At 36.8% G+C, this 25,443-nt stretch overlaps 2 protein-coding genes and 1 long non-coding RNA gene across 3 annotated transcripts; 2 read left to right on the forward strand and 1 right to left on the reverse strand.

Annotated features, from left to right (window-relative positions):
* Nucleotides 1-2,728: 2,728 nt before the first annotated feature.
* LOC104899353 (uncharacterized) lies at nt 2,729-3,088 on the forward strand. Its single transcript, XM_010686529.2, has one exon. The coding sequence runs from the start codon at nt 2,729-2,731 to the stop codon at nt 3,086-3,088; it is 360 nt and encodes a 119-aa protein (XP_010684831.2).
* Nucleotides 3,089-17,889: 14,801 nt separating this feature from the next.
* LOC130589431 (uncharacterized) lies at nt 17,890-21,556 on the forward strand. The gene is made up of 2 exons (XR_008967098.1): nt 17,890-18,073; nt 21,337-21,556. It is a non-coding gene; the product is annotated as an uncharacterized LOC130589431 (long non-coding RNA).
* Nucleotides 21,557-21,625: 69 nt separating this feature from the next.
* Nucleotides 21,626-23,686, reverse strand: LOC104899352 (uncharacterized). The gene is made up of 5 exons (XM_057390813.1): nt 23,370-23,686; nt 22,953-23,224; nt 22,435-22,837; nt 21,959-22,308; nt 21,626-21,636 (listed from the first exon to the last, which is right to left on the reverse strand). The coding sequence occupies exons 1-5, from the start codon at nt 23,684-23,686 to the stop codon at nt 21,626-21,628; spliced, it is 1,353 nt and encodes a 450-aa protein (XP_057246796.1).
* Between the last annotated feature and the right edge of the window lie 1,757 nt (nt 23,687-25,443).

A 25,443-nucleotide genomic window follows, 5' to 3' on the forward strand; every position in this document is an offset into this window, starting at 1 on the left:
TATTGTTTCCAACGATGACAAATCAAATATCTATTTCCATATTTGTTTCTAAATAGCAACATAATGAAAATATGATGTCATCTATTAACAAATCATAAAATTAATTGTTTCTAATGTGATCAACGAATGAAATATTAGTTTTGGTAATTTGTTGCTAAATGGCAACAAATTGGAAATATGATGCCATCTAGTAACAGTTTGTAAAATTAATTGTTCCTAATGTCAATAGAGCCACAATTGGTTGTTGTAATTTGTTGCTAAATGACAACAAATCGCAAATATGATGCCATCTAACAATAAATAGTAAAATTAATTATTTCTAATTACAACAAACCAAATATTTATTGTCGTAGTTTGTTGTTATATGACAACAAATTGAAAATACGATGCTATCTAGCAACAAATAGTAAAACAACTAGTTTCCAATAGCAACAAATCAAAAATATGTTGCTTTTATTTGTTGAAAAATTAGAGTAAAAAAACGTCACTTTATAATAGGTAACAAAAAAATAATATATGTTGTTATCTATCAACAAATCAAATTTTTGTTGCCATAATTTGTTTCTATAATGCTCTAATTTTTGTAAATGATCATAAATGAATAGAATGATTTTCGAAAATCGGTTTTATTATATAATCGGGGTCCATAAACAAGGTTCACGGGTTCGGAAGTTTGATTTAATTTGGAGGAACCACCACATTGGGTGAGCTTGTCTTCAATTTGACATTATTTGATCTGATATTGTAATGTAGTTGATCTGTCTTGAACGTTGAAAATTATCGCTGAGGATTCTTTTTTGGGAAGTTGATATATGCAAAGTCAGATATTGCCGGAAACCATGGGGTTATCGGAGAGTCCTTTAGGGTAATGGAGAGTTGGATTGAAACATAAAAAGTGTAGAATTTGTGACTCAGATGAAAGTAAGTGGGAAAAGGCTTTAATGAGGCTAGGTTCAAACTCGAGTCTATGTCGGGATCTAGAAAGGATATGCTCCTAAATTCTAGAAAATCAAATCATATTTTTATTTTAGCGGTTGGACCTCGAGATGAGGATTTCTACATATCCTTGCGGAATCAGACCATTCGTAGTTCAGGATATGATTTCTTCTTTTAATAGTAAATTTTTTCTTGGTGCCATAATTTTAGCGGTTGGACCTCGAGATGAGGATTTCTTTCATTTTTTTTTATTATTATTTCAGATTTTTGTTCTTATTATTGTTAGTCAGGTTCGTTAGGTGATTTAAGTTTCATCATTGAATTAGAAGCATAGATAAAATGATGGAAGGCCAATGAAAATGAAAAGAGAAATAAAATGAAATGAAAATGGAAAGGCTATAATAGACCATGTCCTAATAAAGTGATATAGACTCGATGGGAAATAACAGAATTGGCTTAGAGTAAGGACTCTCTAACTCATCATAGGAAACCAGAGTCAAAAGACTAAGCCTATTTAATTTTTGATGCACTGCCTAAGGGTTTGTTGGTGACGTTGATTCTCGTTGTAACAAGTATTAATAGTCTATTGTCTCGACCATGTTTTGCAGCACAATTATGATATTTGACACTTGATGTCAGATATTCATTGTTATGTTGGAATTCGCAATAGAAATATAGGTTATACCTTTTGAATTTTCGTTTTATTGCAGGGTTCAGAGAACCCTATAAAAGTGATCGCGCCTCTAATGTGAAGGTGATAGACCCTATGAAAGTTATCACACCTCTATTGTGAAGGCGGTCAAAAGTAATCTTCATGTATAAATGAAGTCGAGGTGATGATAGTGCGATTGATGAGCTTTAGAGTAAGCTCACATTTTGTTCCTCCTTTAGGTATTCATAAGTTATAATCTTTCGATCGGTCATGAATAGAATCGAGTGGACCTCGCTTATTAGTTGTAAGAAATAATGTTTTCGAAATGAGAAATGGAACTGAGAAATGGGAAATGGAATAATGGTAATGGAATGGAAAGAAATGGGAATGATTAGTATGGTTATAAATGGGTATGGGCTTGACTATGATGAAGACACATGCCTAATTATCTGTTCTAGTATTTGTAGACAATTTAATGCTGTCAAGTCAGTTATGTTTATGATAAGAGCTTTAAAAGCTTTCTCTCAAGCTTCTGGACTGAAGGCTAATAGTGACAAGACTGCAATGTATTTTGGGAATGTTAAGGAAGATATTCAGCATAGGATTTTACATGTTACATGTTTTTCTAAAGGTACCTTTCCCTTCAGCTATTTAGGTGTGCCTATTTCAGTTAAAAGACTCCCAATTGCTAAATGTGATGCACTGGTTGAGAGAATCATCAAGAGAATTTTATGCTGATCTTCAAGGCACTTCTCTTATGCTGCCAGACATGTGCTTGTGAATGATGTACTGCTTAGCATCCACACTTCTTAGGCTCAGGTTTTCCTATTACTAAAAAGTGTGCTTAATAAAATAGTGCAAGTGTGCAGAGCTTTCTTATGGGAAGGGAAAACTCAATTACACAAACCTCCTACTGTTGCATGGGATTGGGTGTGTTAATCCAAAAATAAAGGTGGTCTAAGGGTGAGAAACTGTCACTTATGGAATAAAGCTGCTCTTGGGATGTATGTTTGGCAAATAGCAAAAAAGGAGGACATGTTATGGATAAAATGGGTTCATAGTGTTTACATTAAAGACACAAATTGGTGGGAGTATGATACCCCACAACAAGCCAGTTGAGTTTGGAAGATGATTTGCAATATGAAGAACCAGTTCATAGATGCCTATGTGTGGAATCAGTGGCTTGGTGGTCCAAAAGACTATTCTATCAAAGAGGGCTACAAGTGGTTGACTGGTGATCAGGAAAAAGTGACATTGTATCATTGGGTGTGGAACAAAGCAAATATTCCCAAGCGCTCTTTCATCTCTTGGCTAGCTGCCTTGGGAAAACTCAGAATTAAAGATAAATTATATCAAGCTGGAGTAAGTAATACGAAAGCTTGTCCGTTCTGTACAAATGGAGAGGATTCTTGCAGCGACAAATATTTTAAATGCCCTTACAACACGCAAGTTTTTCAGGAATATCAAGCAATGGTTGCAGATTCACCATTATCAGCATGAATGTCTATACATTGGATGGTAGAGATGGGGTTGAACATTTAAATCTAAAAAGCAGCAGCAAATTAGCTATGAGAGTCTTGCATCAACAGTGTATCACCTAGGAAAATCTAGAAATCACTCTCTCTGGGAGAAGGTTGTTTGGAGACCTAAATATTTTACTTAGCAAATAAAAGCTGATGTGTGACCGAGAGTGAGAAGCAAAAATTTCTGAAAAATGAAGCATGGAAGATAGGGACTGGTTTGGTAATTTATGTCTTAGGTGCTGAGTTTTTGTGTACTTTGAGTCCTCTGAAGGTTGTTTTATCTTTTGGTTTGTTTTGGGTGGTTTTTGCTAGTCTGTTGTTGCTGGTGTTATCCTTGCTTGTAAGTGGTGGATTTGATCAATTTTTGGTAATAAAATACCTTAAATTTTACCCAAAAAAAAAATTGTAGACATGGACTGAACTGGACTATGGAAGCAGACTGGATTCCATTATTGGGCTTTGGTGATGATAGGAGAGACTAGACTTTGAACTTACGAGTGAGCAAGCAGGCTAGACTTCAAGGAAGGTTGGATAATAAGGGAGGCTAGACTCTTCACTAAAGACAAGTAGGCTAGGTAACTAGAATTTGAACTTACGGGTGAGCAAGCAGGCTAGAGAACTAATTAAACTTCGAAACTTACATTAGACTAAGTAGGCTAGACTACAAAATTGTCTATGTGGACTTATGGAATGATAGCTTCTCGAGGCTTAGGGGGTTGCCATTATGGTCTTACAAGGAAGAGTAGCTTCGCTACACTCGACGATTTGGGTAGTTATGGATTTATGGAAGGACCAGCCATGCTAGACTTGAGGAATTTGGGCTATTATGGACTTCTGAAGGAGTTGGACTTGACTAGGGCCTATATGGAGATGCAAATTAGACCATCAAAATTTTATAGTCCTAAGACTTACTTTTATAGTCGAAGACTGACTAGGGTTTACATATAATGCAAACTAGACCTAGGAAAATTTTATATTCCTAAGACTGACTTTTATAGTACAAAGACTGACTAGGGTTTACATATAATGCAAGCTAGTCCGAGGACTGACTAGGATTCACATATAATGCAAACTATACCTAGGGAAAGTTTATAGTCCTAAGACTGACTTTTATAGTCCGAAAACTGACTAGGGTTTGCATATAATGTATGCAAACTAGACCTAGGAAAATTTATAGTCTTAAAACTGACTTTTATAATCCAAAGACTAACTAGGGTTTGCATATAATGCAAACTAGATTTAGGAAATGAATTAGGCCTAAATGGACCTAATATTTAGATTGGACTAGACTTAGACTTAGATTGGAATGGAATAGGAATAGACTTGGACTAGACTTCACATGAAGATGCATATGGCCCTAGATTTTGAAATGAACTAGACTTATATCAGCCAAAGATCGACTCTAATGCTAATGAATGTATGGACTCAACTTAGACATGCCTAGGATGCAAAATGGATTCTAATGCATATGGGCCTATGATGAATGCAAAATGGATACTAATGCATATGAGCCTAGAATGAATGCAAAATGAATTCTAATGCATATGGCCCTAGAATGAATGCAAATGGATTGAATTGGGTTGATTGAATTGTATGAAGGTGTTTAGACTGGGGTTAGAATCATCGAAATTAATTTTTGAAAAGGAAACCCTTGTTTTTATCTTTTGTTAGGAAAAGATGATGGATTGATTTTGGAAATATATATTTTTTGAATGTCATGTATGATGGTGTTTAATAAATGCTTTTAAAAAAAGAGTAGAATAGAATATTGTGTAGCATTGATTTTGAAAAAAAAAAATGTAAGATTTTTTTTGGAATTGATTGAATATGATAAGGTAAGATTGATAGGGAAAACAAGGATCAAATGGGAAGAGGCAGACATGCATGACACTCCAAACTCTGCCATGACCACTTTTCTAGATGCACTTTACTCGACCTTGCATGAAAAGACTGATTTTTTTGAATTAGGTAAGACCTCTGAATAGACCATGTACTACGCGAACGCAGACAGACAAATATAGGACTAAAAGTAGGATCGTCCATTACGACGACTAAATCGACAAAAAGCATGCTACGCACAGACTCTGTGTCCCGCAGTATTGCTGCGTGCAACTTAACACGCTTGCCGCACTACTCACCGACACATTTTTTGGGGATTTAGGCGACGAATTGGGCAATAAGCGATTTTTTATTGTTCGTGAGATGCGATTCAAGACCCAGATTGATCACCGTGTCCTATTTTATTTAATTAGTACCTCGATATCGTTGGTCATGGGAGTAAGGAGTCGCTCCCGTACTTCATCTTCTAAATTGAAGACTGGTTTGGTTTCGTCAACTATTTACACTACCTATTCAATCTAAATTATAACTAACCTTGGTTGTGGAGCCAAGTTCAGCAGGGATTTAGGTTATCCATGATCTTCCTTGGGTTTTTAGAGTCTGGATGGACTATAAATATCTTAAGCCATGTTGGCTCTACGGATTTTGTAGAGAGTAAAGGACCAGGTTTACCGAGTCATTCTTATCTTAGGGCTCGCCTTATTATAGATTTTAAACAACCATTAATTCTGGAGTGCTTTCTACTCTTGGATTAGCATCAGGTTTTGTGGGTTTACTTCCGATTTGAAGGAACCTACAAGTTCTGTAAAGAATGTGGTTGTGTGGGTCACTATACAGCACGTTGTAATATTTCAACTTATTAAAGTCATAGATTGATTCAACGAAGAATTCGGAGGTTTGAAGAAAATGGTATGACAATGTTACATACACAGGAAGGCATACCTTTTTGATGGCTCGACCAGCCCTTGAACCTAGCACCTTTATATACAAATACGATTAGAGGGTTGAATGAGAGGTTTTTTCATAGGAACCTAAGAGTCAATTTACGTCATATTCTCCCCCAACCTGAAATCCCTCTCCGTGATCCATATTTTACATACTCCTAATTAGGTACAAAGACAAGAGAAATCAGAGAGTTCGCCAGAGGATTATTATGAACCTGTGGAGGAGGTTGCTCGTCCATCCCTAATCAGGTATACTCCGATCAGAATTCTAAAAATCATACTAACCCCTTCTGGATTTTTCAAATGATTCAATCAAGACCTTAACTCCATTAAGGTTAAGGGAAAGATTAAAGGCCTCATCATCACCAGGCAGAATGTTTGGGCTAGAACCAACAGCAGAAGCCTCTATCTCACTGGTATAGAGTCAACGATTTGGCGTCGGAGGCCATACCCCAATTTACGTCAGACATGTGTCCAACGCTACATGCCTCATACTAAATTAAGGAGAGATGATACGTTTCGTATCGGCACATATATCAGCTATTTGCGTCGGACTTAAGCAGTGTACGACACACATGACCCTTGACCCCAACACCACCAACACCATTTGTGTCGCATGTTGGACTATGTGCAACACAAATCAGCCATTTTTATTAAAAAAATAAAGTAAATTTGCATCAGACATTAGCATCATCCGACGCAAACTGTCACGATTTGTATTTAAAAAAATCATTTTTCAAATTTTAATGTCAATTTTCTAGTCTCGTTTCCTCTTGCTTATTCAACATGCAAACATATTTTGATGATCGGTGAGTAACATCTTTTGATATTATGGTTTTATATAGAGTTTTCCCCCTACTTATAAGCAAAAAGGAATGTCAATGGTGCTCTTAGCATCCACTTTATTCTAACTTTCTCTAGGTTTTATTTAGTTGTAATTTTCTGGTTTCTATAGAATTGCAGGTATTACGGAATTATTTCCCTATTTTCTACTATTATATGATCACTACACTTAATTGGACAGGTTTGATGCTGAGTGCCAAGCCTCCAATGACAATTTTCTGGACCCTTGCGCAAAAGAAGAGCTGAAAACTTGCCACTTAAAGCCAAGAGTGAAGAAATAGCGCATAGGCCCGATCCTATCGAGCAGGTCAACCTTGACCGGGCAACCAAGTGACATTTGGAAGTTATCTTGCCGACCCGATCGGGCATCCTTCACCCGCTTGTAATTCGTTATTAAATCCCGATCGAGCGTGTCGGCCCGATTGCACTGGGCGCGTGCATGTGTGTGTTGTTGTGTGCACTGCTGATGAAACCTGGGCGGCCCGATTGGATTGGGCGAGTCTGGCCCGATTGCATCTGGCATTGGTCCCTTTTGTGCTAAAGATCAGATTGTTGAGCCCAATTTCATCAGGCATGCTTGGCCCTCCGTTGCACGGTTGCCCCGACACAGTCAATTAATATTTTTCTGGCAATTTTTGTAATACTTTTTCTATTTGTTTTAGGTTTAGTAGAATAGCATAATTAGAATATTTTTTTTTTTGGTAATTAAGATTAAAATAAAACCAAAGCAAACTTATAATTAAGTTGAGAAAGCTATCGCAACAACACTAAATCTGGACATGCCCAGACTTACGAGTTCTCAATCTACATCCTATATTTCCTTGTAATTTTACTACTCATGATCTGTATAATTTTGTGCTTTACATTATATTTGATTTATGTAACTATATGATCTATAGTATGTATAATTGAATCCCATCATGCAAGATTTATGTTCATCCAAATCTTATAAACAGTAGCTTGTACAACAACCAACCCAAATTGTCTCTTGAATTTTGATCCTACATTCAAACCTTTCAGCCATCTGCATATCTGGTAGATATTCCCGCCATTCCAATTCAACCCCAACTAGTTTATAATCTCCTCTATGCATCTCCTATTGAACACACAATCAAAGAATAAGTGAGTTTGAGTCTCACTATACTGAGAACAAAGGTAGCACATATCTTCCCAAAAACACCCATTCGCATTAATCTGTTTTTTTTTTGTTTTCAGCCTATCCTGCATCACAAGCCACATAATGAATTTGCATTGAGGAATAGAGTACTTATTTCAAACACATTACTCCACTGGACCTGGGCGACATAAGCACAAAGTCTCTTGTAGAGTTTAAGAATGCTAAAGCTACTATCCTGCATCCATTGAGTACAATTCAGTTGATTGCTCACATCGTTTTTTGCTTTACAAACCATTTTCCAAGCCCAAATTGTTGTGGTTTGAGCTTCATAGGACTGCCATGGAGCACCTTTTATGTAGATAAAATTGACCCACTTAACCCAAAAGTACTCCTTGTCTTGAGCAATCTGCCAACCAAGCTTACACACAATAGCTTTATTACCATTAACCAATATCCCCGAAACCATCAACCTTCTTGTCCCTGCAAACACTATTCCAACTAACTACACCTGGTTTACCATCATTCCAGGCCCCTGTCCATAGGTAGCTTCTACATAAACCATTGATTTCCATAATAACAGCTTTTGGTAACAAAAAAAATGCCCCCAATAGATGTACATACTCATCAGCACATTTTGGACTAGTTGAGATCAAGCTACAAAGTAGAGGTTCCTAGAACTCTAAGTACGTATTCTCCCTGTCATCTTATCAACAAGATCTTGACAGTCTCTAGTCTTCAATTTTGTTGTAGAAGTAGGGACACCAAGGTACTTAATTAAAAGGTAAAATACCACATGAGAAGCCAATAACATCAGTGACCCTTGTAACCTCATTATCACTCATACCAGCAAAATAGATTTCAAATTTACTTCTATTCACTTCCAATCCAGATGCATTAGAGAACATCTGGAAGGCTTGCAATAAAATGTAAATCGACCTTAAGTCTCCATTACAAAAAAGAAGTAAATCGTCAGCAAAACACAAGTGTATCAGTTTAAGCTCTTTGCATCTCACATGAAACTTAAAACCATCAATTTCACCAACATAGGATAACATCCTATCCAAGTAATCCATTCCTAGAGCAAAAGGCAAAGGAGACATCGTGTCACCTTGTCTAAGCCCTCTGGTAGACTTAAAAAAACTTGTGAGAGAGTCATTTATCATGAGTGCCAAAGTAAGAGTTCTCACACATACCATGTTTTGCTCAACAAAGAAACTAGGGAAGCCTACCCTTTCAAGCATATGTTGAATAAACTCTCAGTTCACCGTGTCATAAGCCTTCCTGAGATCCCATTTCATCATGGAGCAAGCTCTAACAGACTTTCTATTATAAGCTTTGATTAAATCCTGACAGATCATGACATTATTCAGGATGCTCCTACTAGCCACAAACGCTCCCTGGCTAGCTGATACGATATCATGTAATACTCCATTAAGTTTCTCACTAATTAGCTTAGTCATACACTTATATAAAATGGTGCACCATGCAATAGGCCTAAAGTAAGAGACAGTGCCAGGGCACTCCACCTTAGGGACCAGAGTAAGGGTAGTGACATTCATAACCTTCAAAAGCTTTCCTATTATGAAGAAATCCAAAACAGTCTCAATCACTTCATCACTTACACTAGCCTACTAATGCTTGAAAATTTTATTGTTAAACCCATCTGCCCTTAGGACTTTGTCATCAAGAATACTGAACAACACTCTTTTCACATCCTCTCCTGTAAACACAGTGTTAATGATGTCAAGAAGATTTTGAGAGAGCTTCCTACCCCTATCAACCAAAGCACTCATTAACAACTTGCTTTTGTTTTTTAGTAGCAAACAAATTCTAGCAAAATTCAAGGAAAGTTGTATCAATTTTCTCTTTTTCATTAACCCAATCTCCAGATGAAGTATGAATCGACAATATCCTATTATTATACCTCCTTGGTTTAATAGCCCGATAAAATATTTTAGAATTGGCATCACCATCTTTTAATCATGCTATTTTGCTCTTTTGCTTCAATAAAGAAACTTGATTATGTATTGCAACTTGTAACACACCAGTATCGGCCTTTTCTCTACTCACAAGCATACTATTACCAGGATCCCTATGCATAGCATCATGCGCTTCCACCAACGCCATTCTAGCCTTGATGATTGCAGCATCTACATCACCAAACCCAGTTTTATTGAGCAGCTTCAAGGCTTCCTTAACCTTCTTTAGCTTCTACTGAACTCTATACATAACAAATCCTTTCGCAAGGGCTTGCTAGATCCATGTAACAGTTTCTAACATAGAGTTAGGATTGCACCACATATTATGAAACCTCAAAGGTTTCTTATAGTTAGCATCAGTATACATACTCAATAACATGGGAGTGTGGTCAAAGTTGCCTTCAGGAAGGAAGACAACCTCAGACATACTATACTTATCAATCCATCCAGAGTTAGCAAGTACTATGTAAATGCGTGAGAACACACTCTGATCCCTATCTTGCTTGTTAGTCCAAGTAAAGTGCTTGCCAGTAGCTTTAAAATCCACCAGGTTACAAGTTCTCAGACAATCCAAAATTGGAGCAATCTCAGCATATCTCACAACTAATCCAATTCGATCATCCATATTACTTAACGCTTTAAAATCCCCCAACAGAATCCAAGGCTCACTATTATTACTGGCAACTCCCTTCAGACAACTCCACAACTACATTCTACTATTTTGGTCATTAAAACCATGCACAAACGTATAATCAAATTCTTCATAATGTTTTGGTTTAACATTATAGTGAATGATTTGGCTATTCATATAAGCAATGTTAATAGTAAAAGACATTGGGCACCACCCTATTATTATTCTCCCATATTACTATGGCAACTGTTGTTGTGTGTAAAACACCACCCTAGACAAAGCAAGGAATACATATCACCTAAATTATGGGTTTTAACCCTAGTCTCCAAAAGGCTAAACAGCTTCACATCATTAGAGGACAAAACATACCTAACCTCATTCAGTTTAGCTCTGCTGTTTATGCCCCCTCACATTCCACTAGTGGAAAAAACCTTATTCGTCACTTATAACAGATGCAGTTTTTACATAACCGCATCAGAAAATCAAATAAAAAAATGGGAAGGAAAGCTGGGAGAAAAATCTGATGTGGTTCTCTTGTGGACCACATCAGATTAAAAAACTGATGCAGTTTTATTGAAATCTGATGCGGTTCCTAGGACCACATCAGATTTTCTCATTTTTCTTTAAAAAAAAACCGGAATTCGTGGCCTAGTTCGCTCGTGGCCCATTTTCTTTCCCTTATAACCACAACCCATTTCCCTTATGCGCCCTCTCTCTCTCTCTCTCTCCTCCCTCAAACCTAGTCTCTCCTACCTCTCAAGCCCATCCAGGGGTAGAAAAACCCTCCCCGCACAAACTTTAGCCCTAATCTCCTTTCCCCTCCCATCCATCTCTGATTCTCCCCTCATCTTTCTTAAACCCAAACTCCCCTCCTCTCTCATATGCCGTCCTCTCATCATCCGCCGTCCTTTCTCATCCTCCGTCGTCGTTCTTCATCGTTAAATAAACTAAAGGATCTGTAGCACCATCATCTTCAACAACCTCTTCGTTGTCGCATCGTGGCATAGGTCTCTCGTCCTTCGTCGTTCATCTTTCAACGGATTTCAGATCTTTTCATGGGGTCAATCATATCTTCGTGCTGCCGTGCTCATAGATCATAATTCGATCTTATTTCGCAACGCAAGTTCATCAGCTTTAATTCATAATTTCAGATCAAGGTTTTGCTTCGTTGATTTTGTTTTTTTTAGCTTAGTTTTAAGATTATAATTTCATTTCCGAATTTCCATTTTCTTAGCTTAGTTTTAAGTTTATAATTTCATTTCCGAATTTTCATTTTCATTGTTATTTTGAGGGTTTTTCTAGATTTGGAATTCACTTGATTTTTATTTCTTAATTTTCTTATTTTTTCGATTTTTTCGTTATATTATTGAATCTGCTTCTCGGTTGATTTTTTTTAAAATTTTATGTATAATTTTCGTTGTTTAAATTTTGATGTATAATTATTGTTGTATAATTGTTTGTTATCTCAGTTTACTTTAATGTATTCTTTTTTCTAATTCTATGTAAATAAAATAATATATCAATGTTATATTTTTATTTCGTTGCTTTTTTATATTATGTTTGCTCATTTGGTTTTTAATTTTTAACGCTGCTTTAGTTGGATGCAGAGTTGCAGACTTGGAACTGCATACAAAGTATTGTCAATAGTGCTTTGTATGCAATGTGGTTTTTTTAATATTCAAAGTCACTAAGCTGATTCGGTCATGTCAAGAACCGCATCAATTAAGTCACTTAACTTATCCGATCTTGGACCGCATTGGTTAATTTGTATAATCTTATATGAGCCCATCCGATGCGGACCAAAACTGCATCAGTAAGTCCAATTTTGACCGCATCAAATGGGCTTTTTTCCATTAGTGTTCCAGGCAAGCATCCTATCCATTAGAGGAAGGGGATGGCACCCCCTGCTCCTTTGGCCTTGAGTGAGTTCCACCATTAGTTGCACCAACCGCACTACCACCTGCATCCTTGTCATTCTTCACTGTACCACCACCTTGCTCAACAACACTTTCATTACTTCTTCCCATCTCAGAATCTAAAAGGGTATCCTTCTCTTCATCAACATTCACTCTCTTGCTGCAATGCCAGAAAGGAATTATGAATTGGAAATGTTGGCTGCTTTACCACAATACTAGCCTTCCTGTTCCTCACAGCCACAAGCCCATCAGCATTAATGTTTTTGGTTTTCTTCTGCACCCCATCTCAACTTACCATTTGTTTTCCTGCAATTATCACCTATATGTCAATAACCAGATAATTTTGAACATAACATTGGCCTCCACTCATACTCCACCTTTTGCTCCATAATGACTCCATGCTCATTATAAAATGTCACTAATTCAGGTAATGTCTGCTGTAATCCAACCTCAACCATTGCACGAGCAAAATTCAATTCTATTTATCATGTCTTCACTTATCCATCATAACATTGTTTCCAACCAACCCAACTATCTTGAAAAGACTCTTTTCCCCCTAGTACTTTAGAGGCAGATTAGGCATTTTGATCCAAATTGGAACATTATGAATCGGATTTTTATCACTATCATATCAGGTTCCCAAAGTCGTGTGATCAAAGGTTTTTGATAAAAAAAAAAGGAATCCATCTGTTTTCACCTTTAAGCAAGACGCTAACGAGTTGAATCTCACAATAAACAATCCTTTTCTAATAAGTGCAAATTTATCAATCCCTAACTTACCCCCCAAATTCGTCTAAAATAACCCTCCATAACATTAAGGGAGGGGGGATTAGCTCCTAGAACATAGCAAACAATAGAAGAAGACCAAAATTCTATCTCCTCCTAAATATCATCAGCTTGATCAATTGTAACAATAGGAGTCTTAGTATTTACCTGATTGTTATTCCTCACAATCTTATCATCAACTTGAGCAGCCCAAGACATACGATGTGGGTTACCCACTTCCTTCGACCCACTTTGCATCACCTCCAACCATTCAGATAACGACACTTTCTCCATTGATTTTTGTATTTATTCCTCCAAAGTAGGTTGTTGAATCACCATTGTTACTTCATCTAACTCATCAGCAACAGTCGTCTCCTTAATCAAACTAGGAATCTTTAAACCCTCAATTCTGGTAACTTCATCCACCGATTTGGTTTTCCTCACCGGCGATGAGGACGGACCAGTAGCTTTTCCCTTACCTTTGTGTGCACTCTTCTTCACTCTACCTCTTGCCATGGCTACAGTGCAGCTTAGGCGAACACTTAACGTGTAGTAAAGAGAATGAGAGAGAAAGTTTTTTGGGTTTTTCTACGTTATGCCCTCGTGTTTTTTCATTTTCTACGTTGTACCCCATCTTTCTGGAATTTCTACACTGTGCCCTTGTATTATCTATTTTTAATACAAAATATCATTGCCGTTAACTGGCTGTTATGTGTCCCGTTAGTGAAATTAATAATGATTAATTAATTGAATTAATTTGAGTAGCTGTTTAATAAAACATGAGAGGGAAACTTTCCCACCAAAAAACTAGGGTTTGACTCCCTTTATTAACTTCTTTCCCCTTCCCCAAATCTTAATCTTCTTATTCCTTTTCTCTTTGAAGCTCCTATCCATCATCAACAACGTCAACTGCAAATTCTTACTCAATTAAGGCCTTGGAATGGGAATTCGTCACTACCAAGTGTAATTGCAGCCCCCCAAAAAACGCGAGATTGCACATCTCTGGATCTCAACGCAATCACGGTAAGGCATATTTCAAGTGCGATTTTTGCAAATTTGTGGTTGCATAGTGGACATATGATTAGAAGAGGAGATGTTGCAGGTGTTTTTTGCTTTGGGATTTTGTTTTTGGGACAGAGTGCGAAGAAGAGGGAGTAAGGAAGTTCAATGATCAAAACAAGAGAGAGAGAGGAGGGGTATATTAGATTCTTTTTTTTTGTTCTAAAAAATTATAAAATTGACTGTAGGTGACACATTTAATGTCAAACCTAACGTTCGTCATTAATAAGCCCTCATTAATGGCATTTTGTATTAAAAATAGATAACACAAGGGCACAGTGTAGAAATTCCAAAAAGATGGGGTACAATTTAGAAAATGAAAAAACACGAGGGCATAACGTAGAAAAACCCAAGTTTTTTTCTATTTGAGAATCCCAAAATAAGAATATTATTTAGCTTTTATTTTGATAGTTCTCTCTCTAGAATGATTCACAAACCTTAGTTTATTGTTTTTCTCTTTGGATTCAAGATCAAATCTTTGGATTATTTGCAAGTTCAATATAGTTGTTCAATTTGGTAATCTTCTTTATTGGTTTCTCTATTTTTTTTTTTTGGTAAAAATGTAAGAGTATTATTACCAAAACATGCGAGCACCAACTACACCCTGAACATCCACACATACAGCAGAGGCACTGTAACTAACTCTACAGGCCTAAAACAACAGCAGCAAAAACCTACAACCAATTACAGACACCAGACACCAAATACAGACACCAGACCATAGAAAAAACATCAGCTAATCTCAGACTTAAGGTTCTCAATCCACTGGCACTCAGCCTCATTCCATTTATTACAGACTTTTGCTTTGACTCTACTAATAATATCACACTATATCTTCTTGATGGTTGCTTCTGGAATCCAAACAACTTCATTCCAAAGAGCATGATTCCTTGCCTTCCATATGTAGTAAACAGTTGCTGCCAAGCTAGCATAAGCCACTGTTTGTTGATGTTTTATTTGAAACTTCCTCCCCCATTTTCTCCAGTGCACATACATATTCTCACTCCCACAGTAATAAATTTTCAGCCAATTCATAATCCCTTACCAAATGCGACTACTGAACTCACATTTAAAGAAGAGGTGCTGGCAAGAATCCATACCAGTATCACACAAACGGCAACTAGTATCTCTACAAATACCAGCTTTATTTAGTCTTTCTCAGGTATTCAGCCTACCCCATGCAGCAAGCCAAGCTATATATGAGTGCTTAGGGATGTTCATTGAGTTCCAGACCCAATGATACCATCTCACTTTCTCCATATCTCCTTTGAGCCATTTATAACCATCTTGAATGGTATATGCTTTCCTATCTCCCAACCACAAATTTCTCTGATATGCAGGTTTCAGCTTCTCTTTTACTCTACAAATCATCTTCCAAGCCCAACTTGCTGTACTTGGTGGATTGTAATCCCACCAGTTAGCTGTACAAATATAGATACTATGGATCCATTTGATCCAAAGAGTATCTTCCTTCTTAGCTATTTGCCAAATGTACTTTCCTATTGCTGCTGTATTCCAAACCATACAATCCCTGACTCCAATTCCACCACACTTCTTAGGCCTACAAACCTAATCCCAAGCCACTAATGGAGGTTTATGAAGGAAGGTTTTCCCATCCCATAAGTAAGCTCTGCATATTTGAGTAACCCTTTGAATGACATATTTAGGGAGAAGGAATACTTGTGCCCAATAGCAATGAATGCTCAAAAGCACAGCATTTACAAGTGTAGCTCTCCCTGCATATGAAAGGTGTCTGGAGGACCAACATAGTATTCTCTTCATCATTCTATCAATGAGAACATCACAGTCTGAAATGGATATTCTCTTAGAAGTGATTGGTACTCCTAAGTATCTGAAGGAAAAAGATCCCCTTTGAAATCCAGTCACTTGAAGTAACCTGCTTCTAGTTTCCTCTTGTACATTACCAAAGTAGATAGCAGACTTCCTTTGATTTGCCTTTAACCCAGCAGCATCTGAAAAAGCTTTGAGAGCTCTAACCATCAATGTCAGAGATTGGATGTCACCTTTACAAAACAACATTAAATCATCTGCAAAAATGAGATGATTCAATCTCAACTCTTTACACCTATGGTGAAATCCAAACGTCTCTTTTTTCCCAACCTTTTGCAAAATCCTAGTAAAATATTCCATCACAAGAACAAAGAGCGGGGGGAAATTGGATCTCCCTGCCTCAATCCTTTCCTTCCTTTGAAAAAACCAACAAGACCACCATTTATGCTGAGAGAAAAAGTTGGTGTAGTAATGCATGTAATGATCCATTTCCTAAACTTCTCAGGGAATTTCAGTTTCATCAGTAACTCTTTAATAAACTTCCAGCTGACTGAGTCATAGGCCTTCATCAAATCAATCTTCATTGTAACTCTACTAGGGTGGCTCTTCCTCTTATAATGATTAAGAATGTCTTGGCAAATAAGAATGTTGTGCATTATTTGTCTATTAGCAACAAATGCACTCTGCACTTGATTCACTAGTTTGGGCAGCACCAACTTCAATCTATTACATAATAGCTTTGAGATTACCTTGTAAAGAACATTGCAGCAGGCTATAGGCCTGAATTGACTTACTTCTTCTGGTTGCTCAACTTTAGGGATTAAACACAAAGTCGTAGTGTTAATCTGTTTCAGCAATTTGCCTGTTTGAAAGAAGTTCAACACAACATTTGTAACTTCTTCCCCCACCTGCCCCCAAGCTTTCTTGAAAAAACCACTAGAGTACCCATCTGGACCTGCAGCTTTGTTTTCATCAATTTCAAAGAGAACCTGCTTGACCTCCTCCATACTGAACTGACTAATCAGTCTCTCCTGCATATCATCATCCACACTTGGACCTTCAGCAATGATAGTGCTGCTAACATGACCTGAAGCTTCACTATCAGACCCCAAAAGCCTTTGATAGTACTGCAAAAAAGCATTCTCAACCTCCTTAGGCTCTTCATGCCAGGTACCATATTCATCTTTAATCCTATACACCTGCTGCTGGAGTCTCCTCTTCCTCAAACAAGAATGAAAATACCTAGTATTTTCATCCCCACCCTTGATCCAATCTTGCTTCATTGTAATAGCCCTGTTTTTAAGAGTGTTTATTTAAAAACTAATTATAATTATTAAGTTAATTATGTTTCGAAAATCTTATTTTATTTGAGTTATGGAGTACGAATTTTATTTGTCGTTCTTGTATATATATTTGTTATATTAATTTTATGAAATTATTATATTATTTTATATATCGCGCTTGTTGAGCAATTTATTGATATGTATTTACCCGATTAGGAAACCAAAGTCGGGTTCCCTTCCTTCCTTTATGTTGTCGGTTAATGAGTAAACCCCCCCCCCCTAATCTTTTGGTCGGCATTTTTCATCCAAACCAAAGCCCCCAACTCCTTCTCCTGCTTATCATCTATCACGCTCGAAAACAAAACCCCAAAGAAAACCCCCAAACCTGTGAATTCCGAAACCCCTCTCTCTAACCCCGTGATTTCTCTCTCTTTCCTCTCGCTTGATGTCGCCGGAGCTCCACCCTCTGGCCTCGCCGACGTTTTGAGTTCATCGGATTTGCGTCGTTCTGCAGCGCTACGTTTCTGCTTCTCCCTCTTCGTCGACCTTGTGTTCGTCCCTGTTCGTCGATGTCCATCGGTCTGCTATTGTTGCCGGTGGATGATGGTTGTCGGGTTGCTGTTGTTCGTGGTCCGTGGTGCCGCTGACGGTCTTTTTTTTTCCTTTCCCCTGCTTGCGCCCATCTCTGTCTCCTCTCGCTGGTTGTTGTTGCTGCTCATCTGCGACGCGGTGTCGCTACTGGTGGTAGCCGCCACCTCTTGGAGTTGCTGCAGTGGTGTGTTACCTCTTGTAAAGGTACTACACCGTGTCCTCCCTTTCTATACTAATTCTGTTTTTCTTTATTCTAATTGAAGATTAGTGATTTGATTATGAATTGTTGATGTTTGATGTAGTTGATAATATTGAATTATTGTTGATATGATGATGAATTATTGTTAGTTATGAATCAATATATCAAAATTGATTTGCGTCTGTGTTAGTTGATTTCATAAATAGGGTTCTAATGTCTTTTCGTGAATTGTTGGTGGTAAATTGAGATTGAGGAAGCTCCTTTACTTAAGTAATAAATTAAATTGGTGTAATGTTGATTTCTGAGAGGATTTGTAATTATAAGTTCCTAAATCAGTTCATTTAGAAGGGTTGTTTAGTTTGATTAACTGAAGTTGTACTCTCGCCATGTTGGATAGTAAGTAATCTATTGAATTGTTTATTTTACTAGAGTTTGTAATTTAAATTCGTAGAATCGTTTACAGTAAGAGTAACAAGATATGATTATTGATATTACTTGGATTGGTTTATTTGATTAGTTAATTAGTGAGAAAGGATAATTGATATTACTTAATATTATTGGAGTGGAATCGTAAATTGAGTTATGAAACGAAGAGTTATTTAAAGAGCCATAATTATTCTTAGAAGGTTATTAGCATAAGAGTGAATATGTTAGTTTATATCTCCTAATCAATAAGTTGTGGTTAGACTCATGAGAGATGATTCTTATATAAGAAAAGTAATAAAGCTAGTTTTACGTAATTAAGCAAGAGGAGAAATACTTGTTATTAGTTAATGATTAAAGAATTGGAATGTTGTGAGCTATTAAGAGTTAATCTATATTTCTTGGTCCTAATGTTGATAGGAAGTTGTTAAACCTTAAATGATATTCATGTTATCAATTAGAATAGTTGTTCGAGTTCATTGTTAATTATGTTATAGAAGTCCTGGTTTTTGGCTTAAATGATCTTTATAAGTGTTTAAAGGTGATTTGAGTAACATATTGATATAGTAATGAAATTATGTTATTGGTTTGTTTATGCGATACATGAAAGTTGTTTCTACGTTATTGGAAGTTCACTGAATTGTGGAAGGTGGTATACCTGATTTATAATTAGAATTCTAATTGTAGGTTATTATTTTGTTAAAGTATATACTATGTTAATAAGTAGATTGATGTGGTAAGTTTGTGATAAGTGTTGTATTTGTAGCTAGAATGATGTTTTAGAATTGGTTGGGTGTAATTCTATAAACAAAAGATTAGTTATATGAAAATCTGACTAGAGTTATCAATGATAATATGGGGAAGATTAGTTTGAGTAGACTGCTTAAATGGGTCGACCTAATTAATAACCTCACATGAAGTCAAAGAAAGGCTTAACTAATACTATAATGATGTGAAGAGTATGAAAGTTAGATTACTTAACTATGGATTAAATTAGTGAAGTTGTGTTTGATAAAGTATATTAATTGGATGACTATAAATAGAATAGTATAATAAAGTGATGTTGATTGATTAGAATTGAGAGGACTAAGTTGGTTTATGAGATTACTTAAGAAAGTGCAAGTTTGTGCATTACTTTAAAGTAGTTTGAGTTACACAATTAAATGACTTCTAATTAGAAAGGAGGTTGACTCGCCATACTAAGTAAGAATATGATCCACTAATGGTTGTTATTGGAATCAAACTTACGAGAACACATGACCCATAATTGATTAGGTCTAATCGACCTTTGTTTCATGAATCTCGAGTTGTGGAATCTACGCTAACTCTCCTTAGTTAATTCTAAGAGAGAGACTTATTGTAATTGTTGATGGTGTTTGATAACGATTATTATCATTATTGAGATGAGTCTACATAGATATTGGTGAAGTGAAAAAGAATATGAACTATCTATATGCAAAAGTATGTGATGTGTGGAATCGGGTTAGTAACTCTCGCTAGTTAATTCTAGCTGAGAGACTTATTGTCACTATGGTTGGGTATTTTATAGAATATGATTAGTTACTTGTGTGGTAAGTATGTTTTGTAATTGTAATTGAGTTGAATTGAAATGCATAACTATATTGGCCTCGAAATACTTAAGTGAATATAACTCTCTAAGAAGAAGCCTTGCTTGTTGTTCAATGATTGTCAAGGATTACTATAACTATGGAATAGTTCTAAGAATGGCGATTGAGTTATGAACGATAATCGAAAGGAATCGAAAGGGGAAAGTAGCCTCGTCTGAGTCGACGGATGAGGTGACATGAACAGTGCCCCATGGACTGTGAACCTTGGGGGCCCCATAGGGAAACCTGCCCATTGCTCTGTGGGGCGATAATCGGGCGTACATCAGGTAATGTGAAACCTGTGGATGGCTGATGAAATCAGCGGAAAAATGTACTCCGGACTAGTCGCGGTTATTGGCCAAAAGTAAAGCGAATGGTTGGGTGACGACCCCCACTGTCGGAGTGTAAGCTTTGTCTCCTCCGCCGCGTTCTCTTTCCCCCTGGTTAAAAGGAATGTTATCTCAGAGTATGAAAGTTATATCGATAATGGATCTCGATAAGGAATCGTATCGTGGTAAGTTGTTTCGATATTGGATTCCCGTAAGGAATCATATCAGGTAAGTAGTGAATGTTTATTCAGTATATGAATATGAATATCGATATTGGTTTCCTGATAAGGAGGCATATCATGGTAAGTGATACTAACGTTAGATTCCTGATAAGGAATCATATCTTGTTATGTGGATTCCTGATAAGGAATCGTATCTCGTTATTGAATTCCCGATAAGGAATCGTTATGATAGGGAAAGTTATTATGTTATTTGTTGCCTGATAAAGGTTTGTGTAGGACAGTTTAAAGGATTGATTAATAGAGTATGAAAGCATAAGTTTGGATTCTGATAAGAAATCGATTAAAGGAAATAAAGTATATAGTTTATATCAAAGTTGGTGACCTCAAACTCCTATTGTGGAATCATGGTAAGTTGAAAAGTCGACTAGATAAAAATATAGAAACATGTCAGTGTTGAGATTCACCTTATTGTGTTTGTTACCATGTGATTGATGATATAATATGAAATGTGGAATTGGAAATGTAATATGTATGTTCAATAAGAATATTGCTGCTAAGCACGCTATGATTGGTATGATTGTTGAACTTATGTGGATTGCGTGAGAGTTGTTTTCAAGTAAAAGCCACCAAAGCATGTGTTACTCTTGTTTATGGGTTAGTACTCAGCTTTGCTGATGTGTGTACGTTGTTTTGTCATTTATGTGGCCTGTCACTTGGTGGGTGGCAGTATCTTATATGTTTCAGGTTGAAGCCGTGAGTTATTCTTTTGCAAGCTGAAGCGGATACGAGATGGTGCAGTATTATATTTGTTATTGAAGTGAGGACGCTCCACTTGTAATAGTTAAATCGTTTATTTTCTATAATGTATTTTCTTCATTTAAGAACCGATAGCTAGTGCTCCTGATTCTCTGTTGGTTGTTGCTCCGCGAAAGCGTTGAGGTTGTTTAGCTTTGGGATTTGGAAATATTTTTTTTATATAAATTGAATTTGCAAAAAGGTTTAAATCATTTCTCGCTTTAGCGTTGTCCTATTTTCAAAGGAAACTCTGTCGAATTTTCTGTAGAAATTTATGGTGATAAAGTCTGAGAATCAGAATGTAGTTGCAATAGTTAATTAATTTGAATAGAGTTGGGAATTGAGTTCCACACTCTCCGATGTAGTTCGGTGAGTGTGATGGTAATAGTTCGGGTTGTCTCGACCAGAGTCTCTTTCGCTGTGCTTAATCCTTTGTAAGCTGGTCGGGAAAATTCGGGCTGTTACATTCATTTTCTGCTTCATAAAGCTCATCTTGGCTTTATTCAAATTTTCATAGACACTCCTAGCTTCATCCTCTTTTCTATGTAAATCACCATTTTGAGGATCACTATGGATATCTTTCTGTACTTCTAGCAGCTTTATCAAAGCAATAGCAGCATCATTCTCAATTTGAGAGAATTTGTTTTTGTGCAGATTCCTCAAGCTCTGCTTCGATTTCTTCAACTTGCTAACCACCCTGAACATGGGAGCACCTTCAATTCTCTCCTGCCAGCCATGTTGCACAATATTCAAGAAAGATTCGTCCATAGCCCACATGTTACAGAATTTGAAAGGTCTAGCCTTCACACTCAAAGCACTATCCAGTTTCAAAACACCAGCACAATGATCTGAAATACCTTCAAGAGTGAACATGACATTAGCATTACTGAACTTGTCTACCCATCTAGAGTTAGCAAGAACTCTATCAATTTTAGAAAAAACTCTCTGCTCTCCCTCCTACTTATTAGACCATGTATAATAAGGCCCTGAAAAAGGAAGATCCTGTATTTGACAAAGTCTAATACATTGCCTGAATGGTTCCACCTCTCTCAGTGTGACAGCTGATCCCAATCTTTCCTCTAGATTCAAAACACTATTAAAATCCCCCATAACAACCCAAGCTTCCTTAACATTCTTGCTCAATCTAACAAAATCCCTCCATAATTCCTCTCTGACCTCCCCATCATTGGCACCATACACCATGGCGACCTCAAAAACCCCTCCAGAAGCTCTATGCAGCACTTCACAATGAATATACTGAGAAGAGCAACTACAAACATTTACCACAAACACAGAAGGTAGCCAAATGAACCAAATCCTCCCACCAGCATGAAACTGGTAGTTAGTAACCACAGCCCAATCCTTACATACATTAGGGAAGACCTTAGAAAAATTCTTAGTCTTAACCCTTGTTTCAAGGAGTCCAAACAACCCTATATTATAATGATTTAAAAAACTTTTAACATCATTATGTTTACTTGGGCTGTTAAGACCCCTAATGTTCCGGAACCCTATTTTATCCATTGGGAGAGAGTGAAACCTCCACACCCTGCTGCTGATCAACTACTTTCTCCTTCACCCCTACTCCCAGCATAATAGTCTTCTCATGTCCCTTTCCAACCTTCTTACATGCGACATCATCCTTCTGAGATGAAGATCCACCTACTATAGCTTCAGCTCCACTCTTCTCTTTACCTGGGACTGAAATTTCTTTCTGACCCTGAGCAGCTTCCAGAGCCTGCTCTTGCTCTCGAATTGAAGGAACTTCAGAAGTCCTCTTCTGATGATCTTGGACACCAACTGTAACTCCACCAGCATCACTGGGCCATTGGGTTTAGGAACCCAGACCTTTTTAGGTGGTAATTTCTTCATAGCTAAGTCATACCTCTTTTGTCTACACATCTCCACCGTATGACCAACCCCTCCACAGTTTCCACATATGATAGGTTTACATTCATAAATCACCTTTTGTGACATGATGAACCCTTTTCATTCAGAAATTTTATTTCATCCGGAAATACTTGTCCCATTTGTACTTCAACCAGCACCTTTGCATATTCAATGCAATCTTTCTGAGCTGTAGCCCTATCAGTCTTGATTGGTTTACCAACAAGACTTGCAATCTTGTTAAGAGAAGTCTGACCCCAGTACTTCAAAGGTAAACCTGGAAACCTGACCCAAGTAGGCACTACTTTAATTTCCTCCTTCAGCAAATCCATTTCAGGTGTCCATTGTTTCATAATTACAGGTTTATTATCATAAAGCACTGGTCCAGCATCCATAGCCCTTTGTTTTCCTTCAATATTCCTAAACCTGGCCACAAACACACCATTCAACCCCAGAGCAATCCTATCGACTCCGAACTTCCCCCAAACACGCCTAACAAATCCATTAATAATATGAACAGGCAGTTTTATTCCAAAAACATAGTATACTAACGCAGTATTCCAGAAATCAATTTATCCTTTCACATTATCCTCTGAAATCACCACGCTAGGAATAGATTCAGTAGTAACAGTATTAACCTCATCATGTTGATTAACATTACTACATCCTTCTAAATCTAATCCTTCCTCACGAATACTCTCAAATAAACTATGCTTCCATGGAATGTTACCTGTATTACTCGCCAGATGTTGCATAGGATGTGGCGATGGAACAATACTTCCAGCTGTAGGCCTCGCAGGAGTCCTCACCGATGCCACCCAACTCGCTACTTGAGCTCTCGCAGCCTCAAAGTTTGCTTTATCAATCAGTGAAGCTCGATTCTCCACCGATGCTACAGAATCATCATCCTCCTCTTCCTCAGAAGTCCAACTTAACGCCACATTTTCCCCAATCTCATTAATGTTCTTCATTTTCCTCGCATCACCAGTTTGGGGTTGCTTCTTTCCTTTATTCTGTTTGCTAGCCTTCTTTCTACCATTTCCTTTCTTCGAACCCTTAGCCATGATCCAGCCGGAGCTGAGGTTCAATGAAACAGTAACAATGGATTGAAATTTTAATTCTAGAGAGAGGCGGGAGTTTCTCTCTCTAAACTCTCATTCTTTGGCAAAAAGAAGTTATTGGTTTCTCTATTATCAATAAGATTCATCTCTTAGTTATTTGCAACCTTTTCAAGTATGAATTATTATATTAATTGTGTTATTGTTTTCATAAATATGAGTGTATAGTTTTATTTTTAGGGTTGTGGGGATTTATAATATATATATATATATATATATATATATATATATATATATATATATATATATATATATATATATATATATATATATATATATATATATATATATGCAATGAGGGATTGATGGAATAATCTAATTCCCTTCTATTTTGATTGCGTCCTGTGGTTGAATCGTTCATGCTAGATTTATAAATTAGGCCTGATTTGTATTTGTACTATCGTAAAACTAAATTCTCTTCGAGAGGAAAGATGTCGTATAGGCTTTCAATCATTAGGCTGAGTGATCGTTGACCATGCGAGAGCGGCTAGGTGATCTTTGAGGGAGGTAATGTTCGAGAGAAATAACATGCGCCCTAAATATATCGACTTATTAGGTAGTTGTTATTGTCCTTGATTTCTCGAATTATATGCATAGTGATCCATAATCATAGTTCGCTATTTATTTATTCATTTCCTCCTATTTGATTCTGTTTTTTGCTTAGTTCAGTAAAACAACACTTTTCATCTGATTTAGTTAGTATAATATTAGAATTCAGACACAATACTATAACTTTATCCCTTTGGATTCGATCTTGACTTTCCTGACTACTAGGTAGTGGACCTTAGGTTATTTTTCATTAGGTGATACGACTTTAGCATGTAAAATTTTGGTGTCGTTGCCAGGGAGACGAATTATTTTTAATTTTTCTAGAATTATAGTATTACACTCATTTACTCTGAAGAACACCTGTTCTTTGTAGCATCTCACGTTTGTTTTAGTGTTTTTGGTGTATAAGTAGGAAATTAAAATCCCCAAATGTCATTCCATTTGATCCGAAGATTAAAAAGACTACTCGTAAAACTAAGCAAGTC

Source organism: Beta vulgaris, chromosome 7 (assembly GCF_026745355.1).
Source record: "Beta vulgaris subsp. vulgaris cultivar EL10 chromosome 7, EL10.2, whole genome shotgun sequence".
Lineage (NCBI taxonomy): Eukaryota > Viridiplantae > Streptophyta > Magnoliopsida > Caryophyllales > Amaranthaceae > Beta > Beta vulgaris.